The sequence below is a fragment of the Dipodomys merriami genome, unplaced genomic scaffold (genome assembly GCF_024711535.1).
Source record: "Dipodomys merriami isolate MVZ:Mamm:240054 unplaced genomic scaffold, mDipMer1.0.p SCAF_29, whole genome shotgun sequence".
Taxonomy (NCBI): Eukaryota; Metazoa; Chordata; class Mammalia; order Rodentia; family Heteromyidae; genus Dipodomys; species Dipodomys merriami.
Window position 1 is genome coordinate 18878912 of NW_027204381.1, and position 25664 is coordinate 18904575.

The following is a 25664-nucleotide window of genomic DNA, read 5'->3' on the forward strand; positions in this document are numbered from 1 at the left end:
GCTTGCCTTGCATGAGGCCCTGGGTTCGATTCCTCAGCACCACATAAGCAAAAAGAAAAAAGCCGGAACTGGCGTTGTGGCTCAAGTGGTAGAGCGCTAGCCTTGAGCTGAAGAGCTGAGGGAAAGTGCCCAGGCCCAGAGTTCAGGCCCCACAACTGGACCCCCCCCCAAAAAAAAAATCAAAAGCAGGGCCTCAGTTGGGCATTGGTGGCTCACGCCTGTAATCCTACTCAGGAGGCTGAGATATGAGGATCTCGGTTCAAAGCCAGTCTGAGCAGGAAACTCCGTGAAACTCTTTTTTTTTTTTTTTTTTTTTGTCGGTCATGGGGCTTGAACTCTGGCGCTGTCCCTCAGCTCTTCAGCTCAAGGCGAGCGCTCTACCACTTGAGCTACAGCGCCACTTCCGGTTTTCTGGTGGTTTATTGGAGATAGGAGTCTCACGGTCTCTCCTGCCCGGGCTGGCTTTGAACCGCGATCCTCAGATCTCAGCCTCCTGAGTAGCTAGGATTACAGGCGTGAGCCACCAGCGCCCGGCTCCGTGAAACTCTTATCTCCAATAAATCACCAGAAAACTAGAAGTGGTGTTGTGGCTCTAGTGGTAGAGCACTAGCCTTGAGCTGAAGAGCTGAGGGACAGCGCCCAGGCCCAGAGTTCAAGCCCCATGACTGACAAAAAAAAAAAAAGGCAGGGCCTCTCATTGGGTTTGATCCCTAGCACAGCAAAAAATGGAGAATCTCAAGGACTTCACAAAAATTTTCTCACAAATGTAAGATATTCAGTACTAAAATGAAGTTATGAGCTGAGACTACGGCTCAAGTGCTAGAGCAGCTACCTTGCAAGTGTGAGGCTCTGAGTTCAAATTCCAGTACTGCAAAAATTAATAAATACATAAATATAGAGAGATAAATAAAATCAATGTTTTAAGCCAGGTGTAGGTGGCCTACGCCTATAATGCTAGCTACTCAGGAGGCTGAGATCTGAAGATCGCAGTTCAAAGCCAGCCAGGGCAGGAAAGTCTGTGAGGCTCTGATCTCCAATTAACCACCAGAAAACAGGAAATGGTGCTGTGGCTCAAAGTACAATGCTAGCCTTGAGTGAAAGAGCTGAGGGATAGCTTCCAGAGCCCGAATTCAAGCCCCATGATCATAAAATAAAATAAAATGAAGTTATACAAGATTCTGTGGGTTTATTGCTTTAGAACAACTTACGCAGTTTCTACTCTTTTATCAAAATATTTTATAATCTCTTTGATACCATCCTTTGAGTTCCCAGACACTAGGGTTTGAACTCAGGGCCCTGGTGCTGACCATTAACTTTTTCTGCTCAAGGCTGGTGCTCTATCATTTGAACCACAGCTCTATTTGTAACTTTTTTTTGTTGGTCATGGGGCTTGAACTCAGGGCCTGGGTGCTGTCCCTGAGCTTTTTCACTCAAGGGTAGGATTCTTTGAGCCACAGCACCATTTCCAGTTTTCTCTAATTAACTGGAGATTATAATAGTCTCATGGACTTTCCTGTCCAGGCTGGCTTTGAACCACAATTTTCAGATCTCAGACTCCTGAGTAGCTAGGATTACAGATGTAAGCCACTAGTGCCAGGCTACTAGCTTTTTTTTTTTTTTTTGTGGGTCATGCTTGAGCTCTGGGCCTGGGCACTGTCCCTCAGCTCTTCAGCTCAAGGCTAGTGCTCTATCACTAGAGCTACAGTGCCAACTTCCGGTTTTCTGGTGGTTTATTGGAGATAAGAGTTTCACGGAGTTTCCTGCCGGGATTGGCTTTGAACTGCGATACTCAGCCTCCTGAGTAGCTAGGATTACAGGCGTGAGCCACCGGTGCCCGACTGCTACTAGCTTTTTGATGGCTAACTGGAGATAAGAGTCTCATAGAGTTTTCTTCCTTAGGCTGGCTTCAAACTACAGTCCTCAGATATCAGCCTTCTTGCGGAGCCAGAATTGCAGGCATGAGTCACCAGTGCCTGCCTCATAGTATTCTTTAAAGTTTGGAGTTTAGTGTGTGTGTGTGTGTTTGTCCCCCTCCCTCCTCAGGGAAATCTGAACCCCTTGACTAGTTTCAAACATGGAAGGCTCTGCCTATACACCATCATAGCTCCTAATGCGATCTACCCTTAAGAGCTATCTCAGGTGTCGCTCCCCCAGTGATTTCCACTAGCAAAGGCTTAGCACATCTCCGCCTCCCTCCTTCTTAGGATCTCAGGGGCATTTTAACATATACCACGGCATCTTTTCAATATTGACTTTATAGGCCTTCCCCTAAACTGGATAAGTTATTCAGGCGGAGACTGGAGCTCGCCCATCCCGCTAGGGTGTCACCCACAAAAGAAACAGAAGTTCCACCCATAAATCCAGGAGGCTGCCTCATTAACCTCGGGGCCTCTATTTCCAGTCCGGTTTATTCCCTGGGAGGAGGAGGAAGCCAGGTTGGCCGGATGGGAAGGGAATGGCGTCAGTGTGAGGTCACGCTACATGGTCCTGAGTGCCACCTTGGCATGGCATCCACCACACCGAGGTGACAGGAACGCAGAATTCAGGGATGCAGCTGGAGGAAAGACAGAGACCCAAGTCACTCAGACTACCTGCAGGAGAGAGAAGAAAGCGGGGAAAGTGGCGGGGCGGGGCGGACGCCACACCTGGGCACCAGCCCCCAGCGCCCGCCCAGAGTGAAAGTTAGGAGACAGCGCGGCCACGCAGCGGCGGGGCCGGCGGCGTCGGGGGCGGGACTTCCGGAACCCATTTGCCTGAGTGGCAGGGGAACCGGAAGTGGAGGCGCTGCTGCTGGTGCTGGGGCCCGAGGAGGGACGCGCCGGAGCGGGGCCGCCGGGATTGAGCAAGCGACAGACGCGCCACCCGCCGACGCCGCAGCCTCTTGGGGCCCGCACGGACCCTCTCCCTGTGTGAGTGCATCCATAGTGGCGGGGACCCGTGGCTCCGAGGTCGGGGCGGGAAGGGACCGCGAGGTGTTATTGTGAGAGGCCCGCGGCCTCCCCTCCCCCACCCGCGGCCCCTCCCCCGCGCCATCACCGGGGCGGCCCTCGGGGGGCCTCGCGCCGGCCTGCTCCGCGGCCCGGCCGGCCTGCGCCTAGGATCTCCTTCCCAGCCTCCATCCCCAAGCGTGGAGACTTTTCTCGGCCGCGGGCTGGCGCCCCCTCCCCGCTTTTCCTCGTGGAGGAGCGTGGCGGGGCGCCGCGCCCTGCCCACCCTCCCCCCCACCCCCCGGACCGGGCCTCCCCGCACCCCAGCTCCCGGAGGCCGCGCGTTCACGCCTGCGGGGGCTCCTCCTGCCTCCAGACGCAGCTGTTACCTTTTCCCTCCATCCCCGAGGGGAACCTCTGTGTCTTCTCCTGTCGCTTCCAGGCGCAAACCTGAGTGTGTGAGCGTGTGTGTGCGCGTGTGCGCGCGCACTATCTCCCTTCCCCTTTTGTTGAGAATTTTCTACTCGTTAGAAACTTCTCTGCTACCTCCTTCGAGATTCCTGTCGGGACCCCAGCACCTTTTAGAGATGAGACCCTGAGAGACTGATGGTTTATTTACCCAGTATCAAGTAGCTAGTCAAACGTCAGTGGATTGTGGGTTGGCTCGTTTGCGTCTCAGCGCTAGAGATTGCACCCAGAGTCTCGTGCATACGGTTCACAAGGTTCCTCCACTGCATCTGGTCTTTTTTTTTTTTTTTTTTAAAGACAGGATCCGGTTAGGAAGCTCAGACTGACTTTGAACTTTTTAAGTAGCCTGGGCTGACCTTGAACTCTTTATCATCCTGCTGAATGCCTTCGAAGTACTGGAATTACAGGAGTAGGCTTAGCAAATCTCCGGGCCAAAACTTAAGGTGGATAGACTTTTTTCCTGAGTGTCTTTCCCACCCGAACCAAGTCCCATTTACTGGGTCGGAGACTTGAGTTCCACAAATTTGATTGAGTCGTTGTAGAGTACTCATTATTTGGTCTTCCATAGTTCCCAGGTCAACATTGATTTCAAAATTTAGATACAGACCTTAAGAAAACCTACCACTTTGTAGAGCTGCCTATGGAGAAAGGAAAGACCACTTAGAACCTAGGACTTCATTTTGTACAGCTTTAAATTGGGTGGAGAGGTTGAGTGTGAGGTAAAGATGTGGAGAAAGACAAGATACAGAGGGTCATGATTGCCTTTCTCTTCTTCCTTTGCGGACTGTGTTCTGACATAAACGTTGCCTCCTTGTGAAGGAGCAGGGGAGGAAATAATTGTGCATTAATTTCTTGGCTAGGGCATTTGATGATAAATAATGGATGTGCTGGACCCTTGTTATCCACCTGCCAGCCAATGAGGCAAAGTAGACTGCCAACTCTGTCTGAAGCAAAATGAGTCCTCAGGTCTGAGAGGAAACCTAAATTAATTCTTATTTCATTGTTCGCCATCTGTTTCATGGTTCAAATGTACTTAACATAAAAATCCAGTTGAGCTTGAGAATATGTGTGTGTGTACATATGTATATGTGTATGTATATGTATATATGGGGGTCTTGGGACTTGAACTCAGGGCCTAGGCACTGCCACTGATCTTTTGTGTTCAAGGCTAGAGCTCTAACATTTGAGCCACACCTTCACTTCTGGTTTTTGGTGGTTGGTTGGAGATCAGTCTCACAGATTTTCCTGCTTCAAAGCATGGTGCCCAAATCTCAGCCCTGCATAGCTAGGATGTCAGGTGTATGGCCTTACAATAATTTTTTTTTTTTTTTTTTTTTGTCAGTCATGGGGCTTGAACTCTGGGCCTGGGCGATGTCCCTCAGCTCTTCAGCTCAAAGCAAGCGCTCTACCACTTGAGCCACAGCATCACTAACGGTTTTCTGGTGGTTTATTGGAGCTAAGAGTACCATAGACTTTCCTGTCTGGCCTGGCTTTGAACTGTAATCCTCAGATCTCAGCCTCCTGAGGAGCTAGGAGTACAGGCATGAGCCACTGGTGCCTGGATAATATCCTTTTTGAAGGTGCTTTCTCCACAGATAGTATAATTGCCTGGAAATATAAGTGTTGTATTTTCATAATCCGAGTTAAATAAAGAAGATAGAAAAGGCAGGGAAAATGTGCAATTTGCTTACTCTTCCTGAAGAACTCATTTTGACCTACATTAAAAGTTGCTTCTCTCAGACTGGTAGAGGAACTCAAGAGGTGTAGAAAGACTTCATAGAAAGCATGCAAGAGCAAACAATCTTGAGTTCAAACCCTAGTATTGAAAAAAATTGCTTCTCTAGAGTATAGTCTGTCCTGGAAATGGACAAAATTTTTGTTTACCCACCTTTTGTCATTCAGCCGGGTTTGTGTTTTTTTTTTTTTTTAACAGACCCGAGTTTGCTTTTCATAACTTGTTATGAATCAGTAAGGTGAAATGGAACAAACCAAATCCCTCTGTGTTGGTACCTTTTTTATGTGTGATGCTGAGGATTGAACCCAGAGCCACAATTTTTTTTGGTCAGTCATGGGGCCTGAACTCTGGGCCTGGCCACTGTCCCTCAGCTCTTCAGCTCAAGGCTAGTTCTCCAGCACTTGAGCCATATTGCCACTTCCGGCTTTTTCTGCTTATGTGGTGCTGAGGAATTGAACGCAGGGCCTTATGCATGCAAGGCAAGCGCTCTACCACTGAGCCACCTTCCCAACCCCAGTGCACTCTCACTGTGGCATATTAGAAGCTCTCTTCCCTTTTAAAGAATTTTTCTTGCAGTTTCATTATTCTAAGGATGTCTGTATTGCAAAATTGTCCTTTACCTGGGACAGGAATCCCACTCAGATTTTTATGGTATACTACAAAAGATTCTTTTGGGTAGCTACTGATTATTCATTTATTTTTGTTTGTTTTGCAATAAAGTCCCCAAGTTGAATACTAAATGAATAGTGCCCTTGGTTCTGCATTTCTGGCCTGATTTTTATTTTTTACCCGTACCAGGGTTTAAATTCAGGGCATCTTTCTCAGCTTTCTGGCTCATGGTTGGTACATTATCTCCTGAGCCCAGCCCAGCATTTTGCTGGTTAGTTAGAGATGGGATCTTGAGGTTTTCTTTCTGCTGGCTTAGAACCTCAGTCCTTCAAATCTCAGACTCCTCTGTGAATAGCTAGGATTATGAAGCTACCTGTGCTGGGTTTCTGGCCTGATTGTTAAAGAGGAGAACACATGGACTATGGCTCAGTTTTCTTTTCTGGATGTTTAAAACTGTTACCACTTTAGAAGCCATAGACATTGGTGAAAGCATGAAAGTTACATTGTATTGTTAAGATTTTTTTTTTTTTTTGGATCGGCAAAAAACAAATCCAAGGGTCTGAGGCACAAAGAAACAAGTTTTTTACTCAGATACTTTGCCCTTGGAAAGGAAGGCTGACCTTGTATTCATAGTTAAAGAGAATAAAAGGATGACCAAATTGGTTGTGTTTTTAATCGTTTCCAGTTTTCATTGCTTTAGCTTAATTTTAATTTTTATTTATTTATTTATTTTGCTAGTACTGAATTTTGAACTCAGGAACTTATGCTTTCTCTGCTTGCTTGACTGTTGATCTATTATGGAGTGCTTCTAGCCTAGCTTTTGCTGTTGTATGTATATATTTATTTTCAGTGGTGGGGCTTGAACTCAGGCCCTCCATACTTTCCTTGAGCTCTTTTGCTCAAGGCTAACACTCTACTGCTTTGAGCCCCAGCTCCACTTCGTTTTTTGAGTAGCTAATTGGAGAAAAGAATCTTAATGACTGTTCTCTGTCGTGTTTAGGCTAGCTTTGAACCAAGACCCTCAGAGCTCAGCCTCCTGAGTAGCTAGGATTATAGATGTGATGTTTATTTTAGAGATGGAATCCTGCAGACTTTTCTGCCCAGACTGGCTTCAGACCTTCTCCTCCACATCTCAGCCTTCTGCATAGCTAGGATTACAGATAGAAGCCCCTCATCTCCCTCCCACCCCCCCCCACACTCTTTGCCAGTGAAGAACTTTAGAATTCAGATGAAAGTAATTCTCTCGAGTTCAAAATGTCATCAAATATAGGTAGTGATATAAAAATGTAAGTGAACAACTTGTTAAACTAGCTTATCATAGTTTCTTTATTCCTTTCTATATGAAATATAATATCCTTTGTTCAAGAGTAATAGGCTTTGGTTTGCTCAACAGCAATAAGGGTTAGGATATTACCTCATTGGTAGAGCACTTGCCTAGCATGTTTGATCCTCAAACAATCCCTCCTACCCTCTTACCTATTTGCACACATGGACACACAAAAGGAAGAAGGAAAGAAAAACTCTAAACAACAATGAACATAATAGATTGAGTATCTTTAATGCAAAATTGCTCTGACTTTTTTTTTAAACTATCATGATACCACAAGTGGAAATTTCCATACCTGACTTCATATGATAGATCATAGTCAAAAGGCAAGGCACTAGCAACATTGTACAAAATTACTATTAGGCTATCTAAGGTACATGTGAGACAAATGAAATTCATGTTTTGGATTGTTCCTATCCTGAAGATATCTTAGTATGTGTTTGATGTGTTTGTAGATATTCTGAAATCCAAAACATTCCAGATAAAGATGTCCAACTTGTACATCTCTTTAGTTTCAAATTCTACCCCTCTTATTTAATCAGCTCTTAGAACCAGAGAACAGATTCCTTAGATCTGAGTGCAATTTGATTTTAATAATAAAGTTCCTTGAACTCTGGGCCTGAGCGCTGCCCCTCAGCTCTTCAGCTCAGTGCTAGCACTCTACCACTTGAGCCACAGTGCCACTTGTTTTCTGGTGGCTTATTGGAGATAAGCATTTCATGGACTTTCCTGCCCGGGCTGGCTTTGAACCTTGATCCTCAGATCTCAGCCTCCTGAGTAGCTAGGATTACAGGTGTGAGCCACTGGCCCTGAATTGTGACTTTTTAATATTGCTACTTTGGATAAATTGTTTATCTGATGGATGAATTTTGAAAAGCCACATCTGTAAATTAGTTTGTAGATCTAAAGAGATGTTAGTTTAGCTGGACATCAGTGGCTCACGCCTGTAATCCTAGCTCCTCGGGAGGCTGAGATCTGAGGATCGAGGTTCAAAGCCAGTCCAGGCAGGAAAGTCTGTGAGACTCTTATCTCCAATAAATAACCAGAAAACCAGAAGTGACGCTATGGCTCAAGTGGTAGAGTGCTTACCTTGAGCTGAAGAGCTGAGGACATCGCCCAGGCCCAGAATTCAAGCCCCATGACCAACCAAAAAAATTCTGAGGGGTTGGAGGCATGGCTCAATTGGTAGAGCACTAGCTAGTGACTGAAAGCAGCAGGTACAGAGTTCAAGTTCCAGTCTTAGACCTAAAAAAATTTCTGAAACATTCAAGTGTTTGGACCCTACTCTGCATCAGCCTTTGCTCCTATGCTTGCTTTCCCTTTATGCTGTCATTGTGTGTGTGTGTGTGTGTGTGTGTGTGTGTGTGTGTGTGTGTGTGTGTGTGTGTGTGTGTGTGTGTGTGTGTGTGTGTGTGTGTATCTGTATGTACCTTCTCTTTATCTTCAAGAGAAATCTGCCTTGTGAGACAGATTATTTTAGATTGTATCCATTTATTAGAAATTTGTGTTGGGGCTGGGAAGGTGGCTCAGTGGTAGAGTGCTTGCCTTGCATGCATGAGACCCTGTGTTCGATTCCTCAGCACCACAGAAGCAGAAAAAGCCAGAAGTGGCGCTGTGGCTCTAGTGGTAGAGCGCTAGCCTTGAGCTGAAGAGCTGAGGGACTGTGCCCAGGCCCAGAGTTCAGGCCCCCCCACCGACAAAAAAAAATTATCTCACTGTGCTGTAGCAGTACAACTGAGTGGTAAGGTTCATGCTTAGCATGCTTAGATTCATTGCTTAGCACCTGTGCTCCTAGGTTGTGGGTGTGCACGTGTGCGCGCGCGTGCACACACATGCACATACCAGGTCTGGAGCTTGAACTCGGGGCCTCGGCATTGTCGCTGAGCTTTTTCACTCAAAGTTCTACCACTTGAGCCAGTGCTTCACTTCTGGCTTTTTGGTGGTTAGAGATAAAAGTCTCATGGACTTTCTTGCCTGGGCTGGCTTTGAACCTTGGTCTTCAGATCTCAGCCTTCTGAATTGCTAGGGTTTGCTAGGGTTACAGGCTTGAACCACCTGCATCCAGGCTGCTCCTTGTTTTCAGGGCTTTACGTTTTGTTTTTTAATCTCACCTATGTGTACTTATATCTCACTTTCCATCCACTGGCCTTCTTTTTTGGCTTAGGGTCATGTAGCCTAAACATGTATCTTTTTCCAGATAATCTTTGGGAACTTTAAGACAGCTGTTTATCTCCTTGTTTTTTTTTCCTTCTCTAGTTTCTCGTTAGGTTGTAAATATAGCTTGTTTTTTTCAGCCATGTCTAATTGTCAGCCATCTTGATTCCTTATCAAAATTCTTTCATGTCTTTGGTCAAGATCTAAATATTAATATCACCCTAAGTGGTGTTTTTAAGACTAGTAATGAAGTTGAAGAAGACATTTTATTTTGTCTTAAGTGATGAAGTGTATTATAACACTCTTTTTTTTCAGTAATAAGATTTGAACTCAGGGCTTCATGCTTGTTCACTTGAGCCACACCTTCAGCCTGGTTTTTTGCTGGTTGATTGGAGAAGGGAGTCTTACAGGCTTTTCTGCCTGGGCTGGCTTCAAACCATAATCCTCTGTTCTCAGCCTCCTAAAAAGTTCTACTCAGGAGTTCTTTTTTTGTTGTTTGTTTTATTGTTATTTTGTTTTGTTTCATCGGTCATGGGGCTTGAACTCTGAGCCTGGAGGCTGTCCCTGAGCTCTTCAGCTCAACTTGAACACTCTATCACTTGAGCTACAGCACCACTTCCAGTTTTCTGGTGGTTAATTGGAGATAGGAGTCTCACAGACTTTCCTGCCCAGGCTGGCTTTGAACTGTGATCCTCATATCTCAGCCTCCTTAATAGCTAGGATTACAGGCGTGAGCCACTGCGCCCAGCTTGTTATTGTTTCTTTACTGGGGATTGAATTCAGATCCTCACACTTGCTAGGTAGTGCTTTATCACCAGAGCCATATTGCCACTCCTTTTACATTGTTTTCAAGATGAGGTCTAGGTTTTTTTGTTTTTTTTTCCCATGTTGGCCTGAAATCATCTTCCTTGTGTTTTTCTGTGTCACTGGAGATGGTATACTTTAGCCATTTGGTTGAGTTGGAGATTCTTGTTCTTGCCAGGGCTGGTCTCTAACTGCAGTCCCCCAATCTCCACTTTCTAAGTAGCTAGGATTACAGGCTTGAGCTATTATATGAGCTACTGTATCCAGCTTTTGGTAATTCTTTAGTGTATAACTGTAATAGCCTAAAGGCTGTAATGTAGATTTCATTGTGCTGTATTTTATTTCTTGGTATCATTTGGTACTTGCCATAAGTAACATGTCATGAGGTACTAACATAAGTATAAAATGTAACAAGGTGCTGGTGGCTTACACCTGTAATCCTAAACTACACTCAGGAAGCTGATAACCAGAGGATGACAATTTGAAGCCAGCTCAGGCAACAAAATCCATGAGACTCCTCCAAAAACAACAGCAGAAAGCTGGAGGTGTGGCTCAAGTGGTAGAATGTCAGCCAAGCAAGTAAATTTAAGTCCTGGGTTCAAATCCTACAAAAATACTACAAAAAAAAAAGCATGCTTCAGGAGATTATTTTACACTGCATCTTAGCTAAAGGGGTAAGATGATCATGGAACATATTTTTAAAATGTGATTCACTGGCTGGAGCATGGTGGCTCATGCTTGTAATCCTAGCTAGCTGCTCAGGAGGCTGAGATCTGAGAATCAGGGTTCTAAGCCAACCAGGGCAGGAAAGTCCATGAGCCAGAAGTAGAGATGTGGCTAAAGTGGTAGAATGCTAGCCTTGAGTACAAAAGGAGCTTAGAGACAGCGTCCAGGCTCTGGGTTCAAACCCCAGGACCAGGGGAGCAGGAAATGTAGTTTACTGTGATAGTCAATGTGGTACTGTGCTACAAATGTGGTTTAAGTGATATTCAAACCTGTTTAGAACTTTAGTGATACTGTATTTTTGGTATTTAATATTTAAACAAACAATCGTGTATGTCTTAAGTTTATCTCTGTTGAACCCCAGTTAGTTTTTAGGTAAAACCCATAATGGCACTGACATGTAATATTTTAGGTGAGTGGTAGTGTACATTTCTGTTAATAAATGAAAAATGACATAGACATTCTTTCTCAGGTGTAGAATGAGCCAAGGAGACTCGAACCCAGCAGCTATCCCACATGCAGCCGAAGATATTCAAGGTGATGACAGATGGATGTCTCAGGTAAAAGGAGGTGTATATGTATATCACATGGGGGTGAATCTCTTCTGCTTTTTAGGTTCTTTTGACCAAACTGCATGCGATCAATTTTGATATTCAACAATAATGTTTTAAATTACAAAAACATTATAAATCACAAAAGTCTTGTGTAATGAGTTATCTGATCATCAGTGTGCCATTGGATCTGAGGGATTATAGTGTAATTTAAAAATTTTTATGTTGCAACATACATAGCCCATCAAGTTCATACCTGTACACACTGCAGGGACTATATATGAGTCTCTCTGTACCTGATAGTCACAAAGAAGAGGAGAGTCTGTCTCAAGTGGGAGAGCACCTGCCTAGTGAGTGCAAAGCCCCAGGTTCAATCCCTGGTAATGACAGAGTCAAGTGATTAAAGTAATTGAACAACCAGATTTTCCAACTGGGTTCCAAATGATGATAAGCTAGATTTTTTTCTTTGGTAGATCCATTGAAGAATGTTTTGAAGAGTAGCAGTATCTTTGAGGACAGTCAAATATGATGCAGTTTCTCCTTAAATTTAATATTCATCAGTGGATCTTAGTGATAGTGATTGTTACTGTAGTGGTTAAAGATGATTTTTTTTTTTTTTTTTGTCGGTCACAGGGCTTGAACTCAGGGCCTGGGCGCTGTTCCTGAGCTCTTTTGCTCAATGATAGCCCTCTACCACTTTGATACAACACCAGTTGCGGTTTTCTGGTGGTTAATTGGAGATAAAAGAGTCTCATGCACTTGCCTGCCCAGGCTGGCTTTCAGTCTTGATCCTCAGATCTCAGGTGTGAGCCACTGGTGCCTGGCTTAAAGTGATTTTTCTTTTCTTTCTTTCCCTATTTGATTATGACAGAATAGATTTCTAAGTATCTTTGAGTTACTATATTGCTCAAACTTTTCTGCTTCACTTTAGAGGCTCTGTCAATGATGAAAATTAACATTTTCAATAGAATAACCAATATCACATACCTTTTATGTGATGGAGTGAGGACATATCCCCTCTTTTTTATTATTACAAGATGCTACAGGCTCATCTTTTACTTTACTTGCTCTGCTTGTAGAAATCAACTATTTCTCTAAGAATTCCTGGTTCCTTTCATTGAAGAATAGTATTTATTTAATTATTTAATTTTTGGAGGGTTGTTTAGTTTCTGTAGTGTTCTCTTGGTAGCAAATCCCACAGTGAGTAATAGCCAAGTCTCTTCCATTCTTCCGTCCCTAACCTATCATGGAGAGCCTGACAAAATAGTTGATTCTGAAAAACAAAACCATCGATCATCTTAACACTGGATGAGCTGAACAAATGCCACTCCACATTTCTATCAAGAATGGAACCACGCCACAGGATCCTAGCGCAGGCCGCACGTGAGCTCAGAGGCAAGGGCACCTTCTGAGAAAACATGCCGAGAAAAGCAAGTCTTGGCACTGGAAGGCTTCCTCCAAACTTCTGATGTATGAGAAAACAAATACCCAGTTCAGGCTACAACAATTGCTTGTCTCTGATGGATTGTGTGTTGAAGAATCGTATGTAGAAGCTAAGATCTGGCATTTAATGTATTAGTAAAGAAAGTATTTTACCAAGTGAGTTAACTTTTTTAATTTAAATAGTTGTTCATTTGAGCATTTTTCTCCTTCGTGCTTATTACAAGAATAATTATTTAACTGGGAGATATTTATTTATTTATTTATTTTTGTTGGCCATAGGGCTTAAACTCTGGGCCTGGACGCTGTCCCTGAGCTCTTCAGCTCAACGCGACACTCGGCTACTTGAGCCACAGCACCACTTCTGGTTTTCTGGTGGTTAGTTGGAGTTAAGAGTCTCACGAATTTTCCTGCCTGGGCTGGCTTTGAACTGCAATCCTCAGATCTCAGCCTCCTGAGTAGCTAGGTTTACAGGTGTGAGCTACCAGCGCATGACATTTTTATTTTTTTAAGATATTGTCTCTGTATTCCCCAGGTTGTCACTGACGTAGCCTCACAAATGCTGGTATGCTAAAACATCATCCTAGCAAATGCTAGGCTGAATTCAAACCCTAGTATCACCAAAAAAAAAAAAAGAGGGAAAAACACACTATAAAAATAGTGCCAAATGACTGATACATGTGTGTAAAGTACATTTATATAAAATTATTCTCAGTTTACGTCAAAATAATGGTGGAAGTAGGGTAGGATAGTGGCTGGGTGTGTAAATAGGATAATACTTGCCATATATTTAAATATTGCCATAGCTGGTGATGAATACATTTTTTATTGTGTTACTTTCTACTTTTTGTTGTGCCATTACTAGGACTTGAACTCAGGCCCTCAGTGCTGTTCCTTAGCTTGTTCATTCAAGGCTAGCTCTCTACCACTTGAGCAACACCTCCACTTCTGGCATTTTTAGTGGCCCACTGGAGATAAGAGCCTCTTTGACTTTCCTGCCTGGACTGGCTTTGAGCCTCAGTCCTTAGAACTCAGTCTCCTGAATAGCTTGGATTACAGGAGTGAACCAATGATGCCTAGCTTGTCTGCATTTTCCATAGATAAGCATTGTTTGTTTGTTTCTAGGGTAACATTGAAAGTCTTGACTAGAGATAAATTTAATAGGAATACTATGAAAACATCAGCTAGAAAATTAAGGCCCAGCAATAGACAGAACAAAATATTTGTAGTAAATATATTATCAATAAAATGTCTTCAAGCTCTGCTGATGGCTCATGCCTGTAATCCTAGCTACTTGGGAGGCTGAAATCTGAGGATCTTGGTTTGAAGCCAGACCAATCAGGAAAGTTCAAGACTCTTTTAACTCCAGTTAACCACTGAAAAGCTGGAAATGGAGCTGTGGCTTAAGTGGTAGACTCCTGTCCTTGTTCAAAGAAAGCTCAGGAACAGCTCTCAAGACCTGAATTCAAACCCCAGGACTGGCACAAAAAATAAAATGTCTTCAAGATAATTATTTAACTCTTGAAGCAACTAGAAGAATTGAATATGAACATTAGATATTGATGGGATAATTCTTTTTTGTAATAAAATAATTCATAGAATACTGTTCTTTCTCTTAAATAGATACATGCTGAATGGGTTAAAAATGTCATGCTTGCAATTTACATAGTTAGGTGCATGCATACACACACATACAAACACAGAGATAAAACCTAGGAGATTGTTTTTCTTTTTTTTTTTTTTTTTTTGTCGGTCGTGGGGCTTGAACTCTGGGCCTGAGCGCTGTCCCTCAGCTCTTCAGCTCAAGGCGAGCGCTCTACCACTTGAGCTACAGCGCCACTTCCGGTTTTCTGGTGGTTTATTGGAGATAGGAGTCTCACAGTCTCTCCTGCCCGGGCTGGCTTTGAACCGCGATCCTCAGATCTCAGCCTCCTGAGTAGCTAGGATTATAGGCGTGAGCCACCAGCGCCCGGCGATTGTTTTTCTTTTTAAGCTTATGGAAAAAACACACTTTTTATAAATCATATGAAATCTATTTTTCTTTTCTAGTTTCACTACAATTTTAGTTTTCTTGAACATAGTGGAATGTTCAATATGTTAAAAATAGGAAGAAATGGGGCTGGGAAGGTGGCTCAGTGGTAGAGTGCTTGCCTTGCATGCTTGAGGCCCTGGGTTCGATTCCTCAGCACCACATAAGCAAAAAAAGAAAAAGAAAAAAGCTGGAAGTGGTGCTCTGGCTCAAGTGGTAGAGCGCTAGCCTGAGCTGAAGAGCTGAGGGACAGCGCCCAGGCCCAGAGTTCAGGCCCCACGACCAGACCCCCCCCCCCCCAAAAAAAAAGGAAGAAATCTTTTTTTCTCTTTCTTTCTTTCTTTCTTTCTTTCTTTCTTTCTTTCTTTCTTTCTTTCTTTCTTTCTTTCTTTCTTTCTTTCTTTCTTTCTTTTTTTTTTTTTTTTTGTCGGTCGTGGGACTTGAACTCTGGGCCTGGGCGCTGTCCCTCAGCTCTCCAGCTCAAGGCTAGCACTCTACCACTTGAGCCACAGTACCACTTCCGGTTTTCTGAGTGGTTTATTGGAGATAAGAGCCCGTCTTTCCTGCCTGGGCTAGCTTTGAACTGTGATCCTCAGATCTCAGCCTCCTGAGTAGCTAGGATTACAGGCATGAGCCGCTGGCGCCCTGCTAGAAATCTTTTTTTCTTCTTTTTTCTTTTTTTGCTAGTCCTGGGGCTTGAACTCAAGGCCTGCACACTGTCCCTGAGCTTCTTTTGCTCAAGGCTTGCAGCCTACCCCTTTAGTCACAGTACCATTTTTGGCTTTTTCTGTTTATGTGGTACTGAGATTGAACCTAGTGCTTCATGCCTGCTAGGCAAGCACTGTACCACTAAGCCACATTCCCAGCCTGGAAGAAATCTCTGTAACTGTAGAAAAAAATTTTCCGACTAGACTGAAAAAGTTTTTTATTTCTTTATTTTGGGGGGGTGTTCGGTCGTGGGGCCTGAACTCTGGGCCTGGGAGCTGTCCCTCAGCTCTTCAGCTCAAGGCTAGCGCTCTACCACTTGAGCCACACAGTGCCACTTCCAGCTTTTTTCTTTTTGCTTATGTGGTGCTGAGGAATCGAACCCAGGGCCTCAGGCATGCAAGGCAAGTGCTCTACCACTGAGCCACCTTCCCAGCCCTGAAAATTTTTTTATTGTAGTTGTTTTGTTTAGTGTTGGGGATCGAGCCTTGCAGATGCTAAGCACACATGCTTACCACTGAGCTACACCCGCCCCCTTCCCTCCTCCCCCACCCGAATAATGTTTAACAAGAACTGGTGGAACTTTTTTTTTTGCTGGTCCTGGGGCTTGAACACACTGGGCCTGGGTGCTGTCCCTGAGCCTCTTTGTGCTCAAGGCTAGTGCTCTACTACTTGAGCCACAGTGCTACTTCTGGCTTTTTCAGTTTGTTTGAGATAAGAGTCTCACAGGGATTTTTCTGCCCAGGGTGGCCTCAAACCATGATCCTCAGATCTCAGCCTCCTGGGTAACTAGGATTATAGATAGGTATGAGCCACCGGTGCCAGGCAGTAATTTTCCTTTCTAAGCCAAGAAATCTCATAGGAAAGTACTATTACTTACCCCCTTTCCCCAAAACTGGTGTTTGTACTCTTGGCCTGGAGCTCTCATTTGGGATTTTCATTCAGTCCTGGCACTCATCACTTCAGCCACAGCTCCACCTCTGTCCTTTGTGCTGGTTATTTGGAGTTGACTATCTCATGGACTTTGCTGTGCAGGCTGATTTCTAACCTCGATCCTCAGATCTCAGTCTTCTGAGTAACTAGGTTTACAGGTGTGAGCCACCAGTCTCATCTATTAATACCACTTTCTATCTTTATTTACCACCAGCACAATAGATTCGTCCTGGACTGTAAAGACAAAGAGCCTGATGTACTGTTTGTGGGAGACTCCATGATACAGTTAATGCAGCAGTATGAGGTAAAGAGGATGGAGGGTCAGGGTGATTTTTTGGTTTAAAGTATATGTGTAGTCATTACTAACAGTTTCATTCTGAGCTGTGGAGTCCTTGATGACTCATAGACTATTTCAAAGTTGAAGGGAGACAAGACCTACCTAGTGAAGTTCTTTGTGCCACTAAGCATGGGGAAACAAAAAAAGTGTTGTTCATAACTAGATTCCCTTTGTCATCTGGTTTCAAAGACATTTGATGTTGACTGTTTATGTATGTCCTGGTGGTGATTTTTGATTCTTAATTTCTGTTTGCTTATTTATATTTGTCTGAGTAATAATTCTCATTTATTATTTGTATTTTTCTATTTTTATAGTGAGCTGTTGAAAATCTTTTTAGGTGAGGTAGTCTTCCAAGGGAAATTTGGCAGAAAAAGATAGCTTTATTTCTTTGAGAGTCCAGTGTTCAAACATTTTAAAAATCTCATTTCTGCCTCTCCCTGTTGTTTTTTAATAGTTGAATCAACAGAAAGAGTTGGTACAGTTGACAACTTTTTACAACGTTGCTTATCACTTAAGAGGCACCAGATTGAGCTGTGTTTCGGTTTGTGAGGAATTGAGTTACAGTGGTGAATGCATATCACCTTGAGTGTTATATTTGAATGGAGACATGGGAGTGTTTTAGCTGCCTCTCAGTACATTTATTAAAGGACTTTATTTTCCACTGGTTTTTATCTTAAATCAACTTTTTCTCTTTAGATATGGCGAGAACTTTTTTCCCCACTTCATGCACTTAATTTTGGAATTGGAGGGGATACAACAAGACATGTTCTGTGGAGACTAAAGAATGGAGAACTGGAGAACATTAAACCTAAGGTGAGGGGCTAAAGGCCTTGGGTTTCAATTCTAGTACCACCAAAAATAATCTTAAGGTGAAATGAAACTTACTTTTAAAGAATAGCTATAATCTTGAGTGTTTTTGAAATTAAATGTTTGGAAGTAGTAAGGAAAAAAAATGACTAAAGCACTACAACACTCCCTGATGCCTCTTAAAGGTCTGTGATACCATCATATCTTTTCTTTTTTGGTCAGTCATGGGCTTGAACTCTGGGCCTGAACACTGTCCCTCAGCTCTTCAAGGCTCTGCCAATTGAGCCACTATGCCACTTCTTGCCCGGGCTGGCTTTGAACCGCCATCCTCAGATCTCAGCCTCCTAAGTAACTTAAGATTACAGGCATGAACCTTGGTGCTCAGCTCCATTTTATCTTAAGAATGTTCAAAAATGTATTTTGAGCTTGTTAGATTTTCAAAGATGAACTTCCAGCTCTATGATGATGGAATTTTTTTCTTCCTAGTGTAATTGTGACATTTAAATATTAATATGTTTGTAATTCTGATACATGATAGGCATAAATGGTTTTAGAGTAGGTGCCTAGTTAATTCAATACCATTAAAAGAAATTCACCTTTTGTTGTTTGATTTTTTTTTTTTTTTTTTTTTTTTTTGTTCCAGTCGTGGGGCCTAAACTCTGGGCCTGGGCACTGTCCTTCAGTTCTTCAGCTCAAGGCTAGCGCTCTACCACTTGAGCTACAGCACCACTTCTGGTTTTTTTCTTTTTGCATATGTGGTGCTGAGGAATTGAACCCAGGGCCTCATGCATGCAAGGCAAGCACTCTACCACTGAGCCACCTTCCCAGCCCCTTGTTGTTTGATGTTTGAAGTAAGATTTTTTCCTTTTAATTCTTACCTCCACTATAGGTCATTGTTGTTTGGGTAGGAACAAACAACCATGAAAATACTGCAGAAGAAGTAGCAGGTGGAATTGAGGCCATTGTACAGCTCATCAACACCAGGCAGCCACAGGCCAAAATCATTGTATTGGTAAGTAGTCTTTGATGGGTGAAGCCTTATAAACTCCTCAGGTGATGGAGTTTGTGATACTTCTGTTCATGTCTCTTTGTGCCACCACTAGGGCTTGAACTTGGGGCCTTCTGCTCTCACTTGTCTTTTTCACTCAAAGCTCAGGCTGTACCACTTAAGCCATACTTCTAGCTTTTTTTTTTTTTTTTTTTTTTTTGTCGGTTGTGGGCTTGAACTCTGGCCTGGGCATTGTCCCTGAGTTCTTCAGCTCAAGGCTAGCACTTTACCACTTGAACCACAGTGCCACTACCAGTTTTCTGGTAGTTTATTGGAAATAAGAGTCTCATGGACTTTCCTGCCTGGGCTGGCTTTGAACCGTGATCCTCAAATCTCAGCCTCCTGAGTAGCTAGGATTACAGGCATGAGCCATTAGAAGCCACCTGGCTTCTTCTAGCTTTTTACTGGTTAATTGGAGTTAAAACATCTCATGGGCTTTTCATGTGTGACTTTTAACCATGATCCTCAGATCTTAGCCTCCTGATTATCTAGGATTACAACCCTGAGCCGCCAGCACCTGGCAGACTTTTTTTTTTGGTCGGTTGTGGGGCCTGAACTCTGGGCCTGGATGCTGTCCCTCAGCTCTTCAGCTTAAGGCCAGTGCTCTACTACTTGAGCCATAGTGCCACTTCCAGCTTTTTCTGCTTATGTGGTGCTGAGGAATTGAACCCAGGGCCTCATGCATGCAACGCAAGCACTCTACCACTGAGCCACCTTCCCAGCCCCACTGGCAGACCTTTTAATTTGGTATATGCAAGCCTTAGATTTGATCTCTACCACACATAAAAAAAGTTTGCTTTATTGTTCTGGGGAATCAAGCACTAGTCTTAAGCTACTGTTTGTTTTTTTTATTTGTGGTACCTTTCAAATGTTAGCACAGTTAGTATCAGCTTATCAATAATCTAGTAATAAAACTAGTCCTAGTAGCTGTGTTCACATCTTGATTGTACAGGTGATCAGGAGCTTTTGTTTGACTGCTTTAACTTTTTTTAGTTATTGGTTATATCTCCAAATATGGAATAAATGAGAGGGGATCCTTTTGCTCCCACAAAGAAATTAACAGCTAACAGATTCCAGTTTTTTTGGTATAATTAGAAGTAAGTATATTGACCAAATAAGCCTGTAGCCATCAAAACATTGGATTGGCTATGCTGAGTTTCTCTGTGCTTCTGGCCATTTCTGCCAACCCAATTTCATAAATGAAGCCAAGAAAAGTTACTCTAGGGCCTAGTAGGTGGTATACAATTGTCCCAATTTTTTTTTTTTTTGGGGTCCGGTTGTGGGGCCTGAACTCTGGGCCTGGGCACTATCCCTCAGCTCTTCAGCTCAAGGCTAGCGCTCTACCACCTGAGCCACAGCGCCACTTCCGGCTTTTTTTTTTTTCCTTTTTGCTTATTTGGTGCTGAGGAATTGAACCCAGGGCCTCAGGCATGCAAGGCAAGCACTCTACCACTAAGCCACCTTCCCAGCCCCACAATTGTCCCAATTTTTTTTTTTTTTTTTTGGTTCCGGTCATGGGGCCTGAACTCTGGGCCTGGGCGCTGTCCCTCAGCTCTTCAGCTCAAGGCTAGCACTCTACCACTTGAGCCACAGCGCCACTTCCGGCTTTTTTTTTCTTTTTGCTTATGTGGTGCTGAGGAATCGAACCCAGGGCCTCGAGCATGGAAGGAAGGCAAGCGCTCTACCACTGAGCCACCTTCTCAGGCCAATTGTCCCAATTTTTTGAGCAGCATCAGCTCTACTTCATTAGGGACCTGGTAGTGAGGGCAGGCCTCAGATGTCAATTACTGACAGTTTAACTCTTCACAGATTGTGGGCAGCTAGGTAGGGACATTGTCATGTCCTTGTCCCTGTCTTGCAACAAAAAGCAACATTCTACCATTTGAAGTTTTTGAGATGCTTAACAAGGATAGAAGGAGATGTGTCAGGATAACAAGAGTCATAATTCTGTACAGCTCTTTTGAGCCCTAAAATCATATAATTGTCAATCGAAGTCCTAATGTTTTGTTGGAAAATTTAGAGTAGACATAAACAAGAATATACTTTGTATATAAATTTATTATTTGATTTTCATTTTATTTATTTATTTTTTGTCGGTTGTGGGCCTGAACTCTGGGCCTGGGCGCTGTCCCTCAGCTCTTTAGCTCAAGGTTAGCCCTCTACCACTTGAGCCACAGCACTACTTCTGGCTTTTTCTGCTTATGTGGTGCTGAAGAATTGAACCCAGGACCTCATGCATGCAAGGCAAGCACTGTACCACTGAGCTACTTTCCCAGCCCTGTTTTATTTTTCAGAAAATATATATTTTTTAATCTGTTCTCAGGCTTAAACTCTGGGTACTGTCCTTGAGCTTTTGTGCTCAAGGCTAGTGCTCTACCACTTTGAGCAACAGCTCTGCTTCCAGATTTTTGGTGGTTAATTGGAGATACGAGTCTGGTGGGCTTTCCAGCCTGGACTAGCTTCTGAACTTCAGTCATCGGATTTCAGCCTCCTGAGTAGCTAGGATTACAGGTGTGAGCCACCAGGACCTACCTGCCTAGATATTCTATTTTTTTGTGGAGTAAGACTACTTACCTTTCTCCTGAAACTGATAATGGGATTTCACCTTAATAATAGTAACTTTTGGTTTTTTGTTTTGTTTTGTTTTTTTGGGTGCGGTTGTGGGGCCTGAACTCTGGGCATGGGCACTGTCCCTCAGCTTTTCAGCTCAAGGCGACCACTCTACCACTTGAGCCACAGCGCCACTTCTGGCTTTTTTTCTTTTTGCTTATGTGGTGCTGGGGAATCGAACCCAGGGCCTCATGCATGCAAGGCAAGCACTCTACCACTGCCACCTTTCCAGCCCCTAATAATAGTAACTTGTGTATGTGATGTGATCATCGTTAGGTATTCACCAGTTAAAAGGTTGGAGCATCTTTCAATACTTATATATATAATGGGACCAATTATATGTAAGGACTGTTTCTGGTTTGGGATGAGAAAACCTTATTCTTGTCATACAATAATGGCTTTTCTCTTAACTATCACAGAATCACAGATATCTGGTATGTATAAAAATTAGATCATTAACATACCAGTTAAGAATGGCCTCAGAGGGAAGTGGCGCTGTAGCTCAAGTGGTAGAGCGCTCGCCTGAGCTGAAGAGCTGAGGGACAGCGCCCAGGCCCAGAGTTCAAGCCCCACGACCGACCAAAAAAAAAAAAAAAAGAATGGCCTCAGAAGTGTTGGTAGGCTCCAGTGGCAGAGCATCTGCCTAGCAAGTACAAAGCTCTGAGTTTAAACCTCAGAACCACCTAAAAGAAAAAGAATGAACTCAGCAAATGGTGCTGTGACTCAAATGGTAGAGTACTGGCCTTGAGCACAAAGAGGCTCAGGGATAGTGCCCAAGCCCTGAGTTCAAGCCCCAGGACCAGCAAAGAAAAAGTTAAGCCAGGTGCTCTGGGCTTAGACCTATAATCCTAGCTACACAGGAGGCTGAGGTCTGAGCCAGCCCAGGCAGGAAAGTCCATATGAATCTAAATCTCCAATTAATAACCAAAGTCTGTATCTCCAATTCACAACCAAAAAGCCAAAGTGGGGCTGTGGCTCAAGTGAGAGCACTAGAACTAGTGGTAGAGCAAAAGAACTCAGAGATAGCACCCAGGTCCCAAATTCAAGCCCATGGCCAACAAAAAAGAAGAATGAACTCAGGACACCTTTTTGTGTTTGCGTGTGCAGGTTCTGGTCCCTCTTGCCACTTGCTTGGTTTCTTGGTCAGATAGCACTCTACTACTTACACCATGCCTCTGATTCTGGCTTTTTGCTGGCTAGTTAGAAATAGAGAGTCTCTCAGCTTTGCTTAGGCTGGCTCTGAAGTGAGCAGAAAAGTCCACCAGACTCCATCTCCAACTAACAAGCAAAAAGCAAGACTGGAGGAATGAATTTCTCAAGTGGTAGAACACTAGCCAAGCAAAAGAATGAAGCAAATGTGAAGTCCTGAGTTTAAACCCCATTACTACAAAACAAAAACAAAACTAAACTAGTTCATTGTTTAGAAAAAGTGTCAAATAGATCAAATACTCCATGAGTGAATGAATGAAACAATGAAACCTTCTCACTTAATGTCTTCTCTGCTGTCCCAGGGTTTATTACCTCGAGGTGAGAAGCCCAACCCTTTGAGGCAAAAGAATGCCAAGGTGAACCAACTTCTCAAGGTTTCACTGCCGAAGCTTGCTAATGTGCAGCTCCTGGATACAGATGGGGGCTTCGTTCACTCGGACGGTGCCATTTCCTGTCACGACATGTTTGATTTTCTGCATCTCACAGGAGGGGGCTATGCAAAGATCTGCAAGCCCCTCCATGAACTGATCATGCAGTTGCTGGAGGAAACACCTGAGGAGAAACAAACTACCATTGCCTGACCAGCTCCCATCAGTGTTCACAACCTCCCAGCTTCCTCAGATCAGTTTTGTCACTGGCACTACAGAATCCTCTTTCTTAAGGCACTTTGCATTGTAGAATGTTCCCGGATGCCCACATCTAGTGTTTGAAGGGAAAGAGGGTTTTAAATTGGTCCTGTATATAGAAGGTTTGTTTGACACAAGAAAATTAGCCAAGGAAGATTGTTTAAATTTTCATTTCAAATCACAAGGGGACTTTTTAGTTGTATATGTGACACATTCATTGAATTATTACTGTTCTGTTCTTCCTAGGACATCATCAAGCCTAAGTACTACACAATATGAAGGTTCTTTTCTTGGCCTTTTTTCTGTGGATTATGTCATACGTAGTAATCAGAATCACAACTACTTGGCTTTAAAGTACATGTCTTTTCCAGTTTTTAAGGTCTGTAATTTAGCCTTTTGTTTTTACTTTGTTTTGCTCATATGTATCCTCAGTATTTTGTTAACGTATAGCATCAAATTAAACATGCTCGTCCCTCAAATATGCAAGAAGCTATAGTTACCAGTGAGTTTGCTCCTCTAAATCTTTCCCATGCTTAACAGTGAGAAACATGTTCTGTCCCCTTTGGGGAACTCTTTGGAAGGTATTATGTATATGCTGCTGAATATCATGTCTATAATAGACCCATGCATGCAGCCTTTTTACTCCTTTTCCCCTCACTTTTCTTTCCTTGTGGAGGGGTCCTTATTAACATTACAAGCTTTTATCACATTAGGAGCTTTGTTGCTGGAAGTATAAGTCCCCAGCCAGCTACCCATAATGATATTACTGATATATCTCATTCTTGTGTGGTGTTTTGTGCTGTAGAGTCCGTGTGGTGGTATCCATATTCAAGAGTTCTGGTTTGCTTTCCAGTATAATCTGTTACAGTCTCCTTTACTCAGAAAAAAAAAAAAATCAGAACTCTTGTTTCTCATTCCGTAATAGACCTAACATTGTATTTTATAGTATCAAGGTGTATTTTTTTTTTAGTTTTATTTTTTCCTTCTTCAATGCTGAGGATCAAACCCAGGGCCTAGGACATACAAGGCAAACACTGTATGGTTGAGTTATACTCACAGCCCTATTTTTTTCTTAATTGGTTTAGCTCTTAAATTAGTATTAAAAAAAGAGTTGGCTTTTTCCATGTGGAAACAGTGAAGCTGTTCTCAGAATAGACATTGTACCTATATTCCACCATCTTAGTAAAAAGGAATGAGGTTTACTTCTTATTGCTTTTTAACAACTTTTGTCTTTTTGTTTTTTGGTACTGGGAATTGAACCCAGGACGTTGCACTTGCTTAGGCAAGTGCTTTGCCAATGAGTTATGTCCCAGCCCTATTTCCTGTTTCTTGATACATCTTCATCTAGGAATTTTCTTTCAAGAGAGCTTGTTATAATTTTTACTAGTTTGCTTGAGCTACACAAACTTGTATTTAAAGAATAATAGAACACTAGGTGTGTTCTTGTCTAATATACCTATAGAATATTTACAAACTGGATCTGCAGACATTTAAACTGGACCAGGTTGAGTACTGAAGTAACCCATCCCAGTGACTGCCTAATGTTGCATTCCATAACTAACATCTACGCTCTGTGTTCTGCTTGCTAAGCAAATGGCAAGGCTGTGTGTACTGAGGAGTTGCTGACTTGTGTTAAGACCCACTTGTGACTGAGAAAGATAGAACTTGTGATGGGTTATTGTTGAGGCTTTTTCTAGAATTTTTTTATTTTTTTTAAAAACAATGTTCTGAATGTATCATGTCTTCATTAGTAACAAAAAATACACATGGTGTTTACTAAACTTGTTTACTATATTCAGTTTTTCTTTCTATTTGTAGTAGCCAAGATTCTTGAGTTTTCAAGACAGATTGTTTTTTAATGAGCTAACATTCATTACAGGAAGGAAATTTAAGCCAGAATTTTGTGTGTAAAAAGACACTTTTCTATCCAGGTCTTTCTGTGTTTAGAGTATGGGAAGATGGTTCAAATAAATCTATTAGACTACTTTTGCAGCATGTGCTTTTAGCTTCTCTCTTGACTGAGGATCAAATAATCCCTTTGTGATCTGGCCTTCAGCTCCTCTGCTTCTATATGTAAACCTCTGATATTACTACATTTTATATCCACCAGAGCTATTCAAGCAATAGTATTTGAACCACTAACTAGCCTTTTAAATAAAATTCTGCCCCATTGCTAATGTATAGAGATACTGAGTCCACTGTCTTTTCTTGCCAGGTTTCTTTGCACTGCTTTAGGCAAAAAAGTGTTAGTCTTTTATTCTTTGACATCTCAGTCTTGCTTCAGTAACAAAACTTCCTGCTTAGGTCTTTGTACTTTTTAAAAAATATGTGAGTTTAATGCACTGTCCATATAAAATGTCCTTGTCATAGTAATTAAGGGGCCAACTTACCAGGCAGTTAGCACAGGTATTGTTTCCTTTGCCAGCAAAATTTAATCCCTTTGCCCAACCATTCCTGTTACTTGACAGCAAGTAATGGGACTATACAGCTGATATCTGTGGTTCTGTCTTCAAAGTGCAGGTTGGAGATGTATTGCCAGGGGTGATCCAGGGCGGGTTGTTTTGCTGCGTGTGCATTGTAGCTTATTCTAGGCAAGTGATCTGGCTACCTCCTTTTGTCCAC

At 42.9% G+C, this 25664-nt stretch overlaps 1 protein-coding gene across 1 annotated transcript; it reads left to right on the forward strand.

Moving 5' to 3' along the window:
- The first annotated feature begins 2770 nt into the window (after positions 1-2770).
- Positions 2771-23537, forward strand: Pafah1b2 (platelet activating factor acetylhydrolase 1b catalytic subunit 2). The gene is made up of 6 exons (XM_070038538.1): positions 2771-2909; positions 11220-11307; positions 16620-16709; positions 17439-17555; positions 18439-18561; positions 22719-23537. The coding sequence occupies exons 2-6, from the start codon at positions 11227-11229 to the stop codon at positions 22995-22997; spliced, it is 690 nt and encodes a 229-aa protein (XP_069894639.1). The 5' UTR covers positions 2771-2909; positions 11220-11226; the 3' UTR covers positions 22998-23537.
- Positions 23538-25664: the final 2127 nt, after the last annotated feature.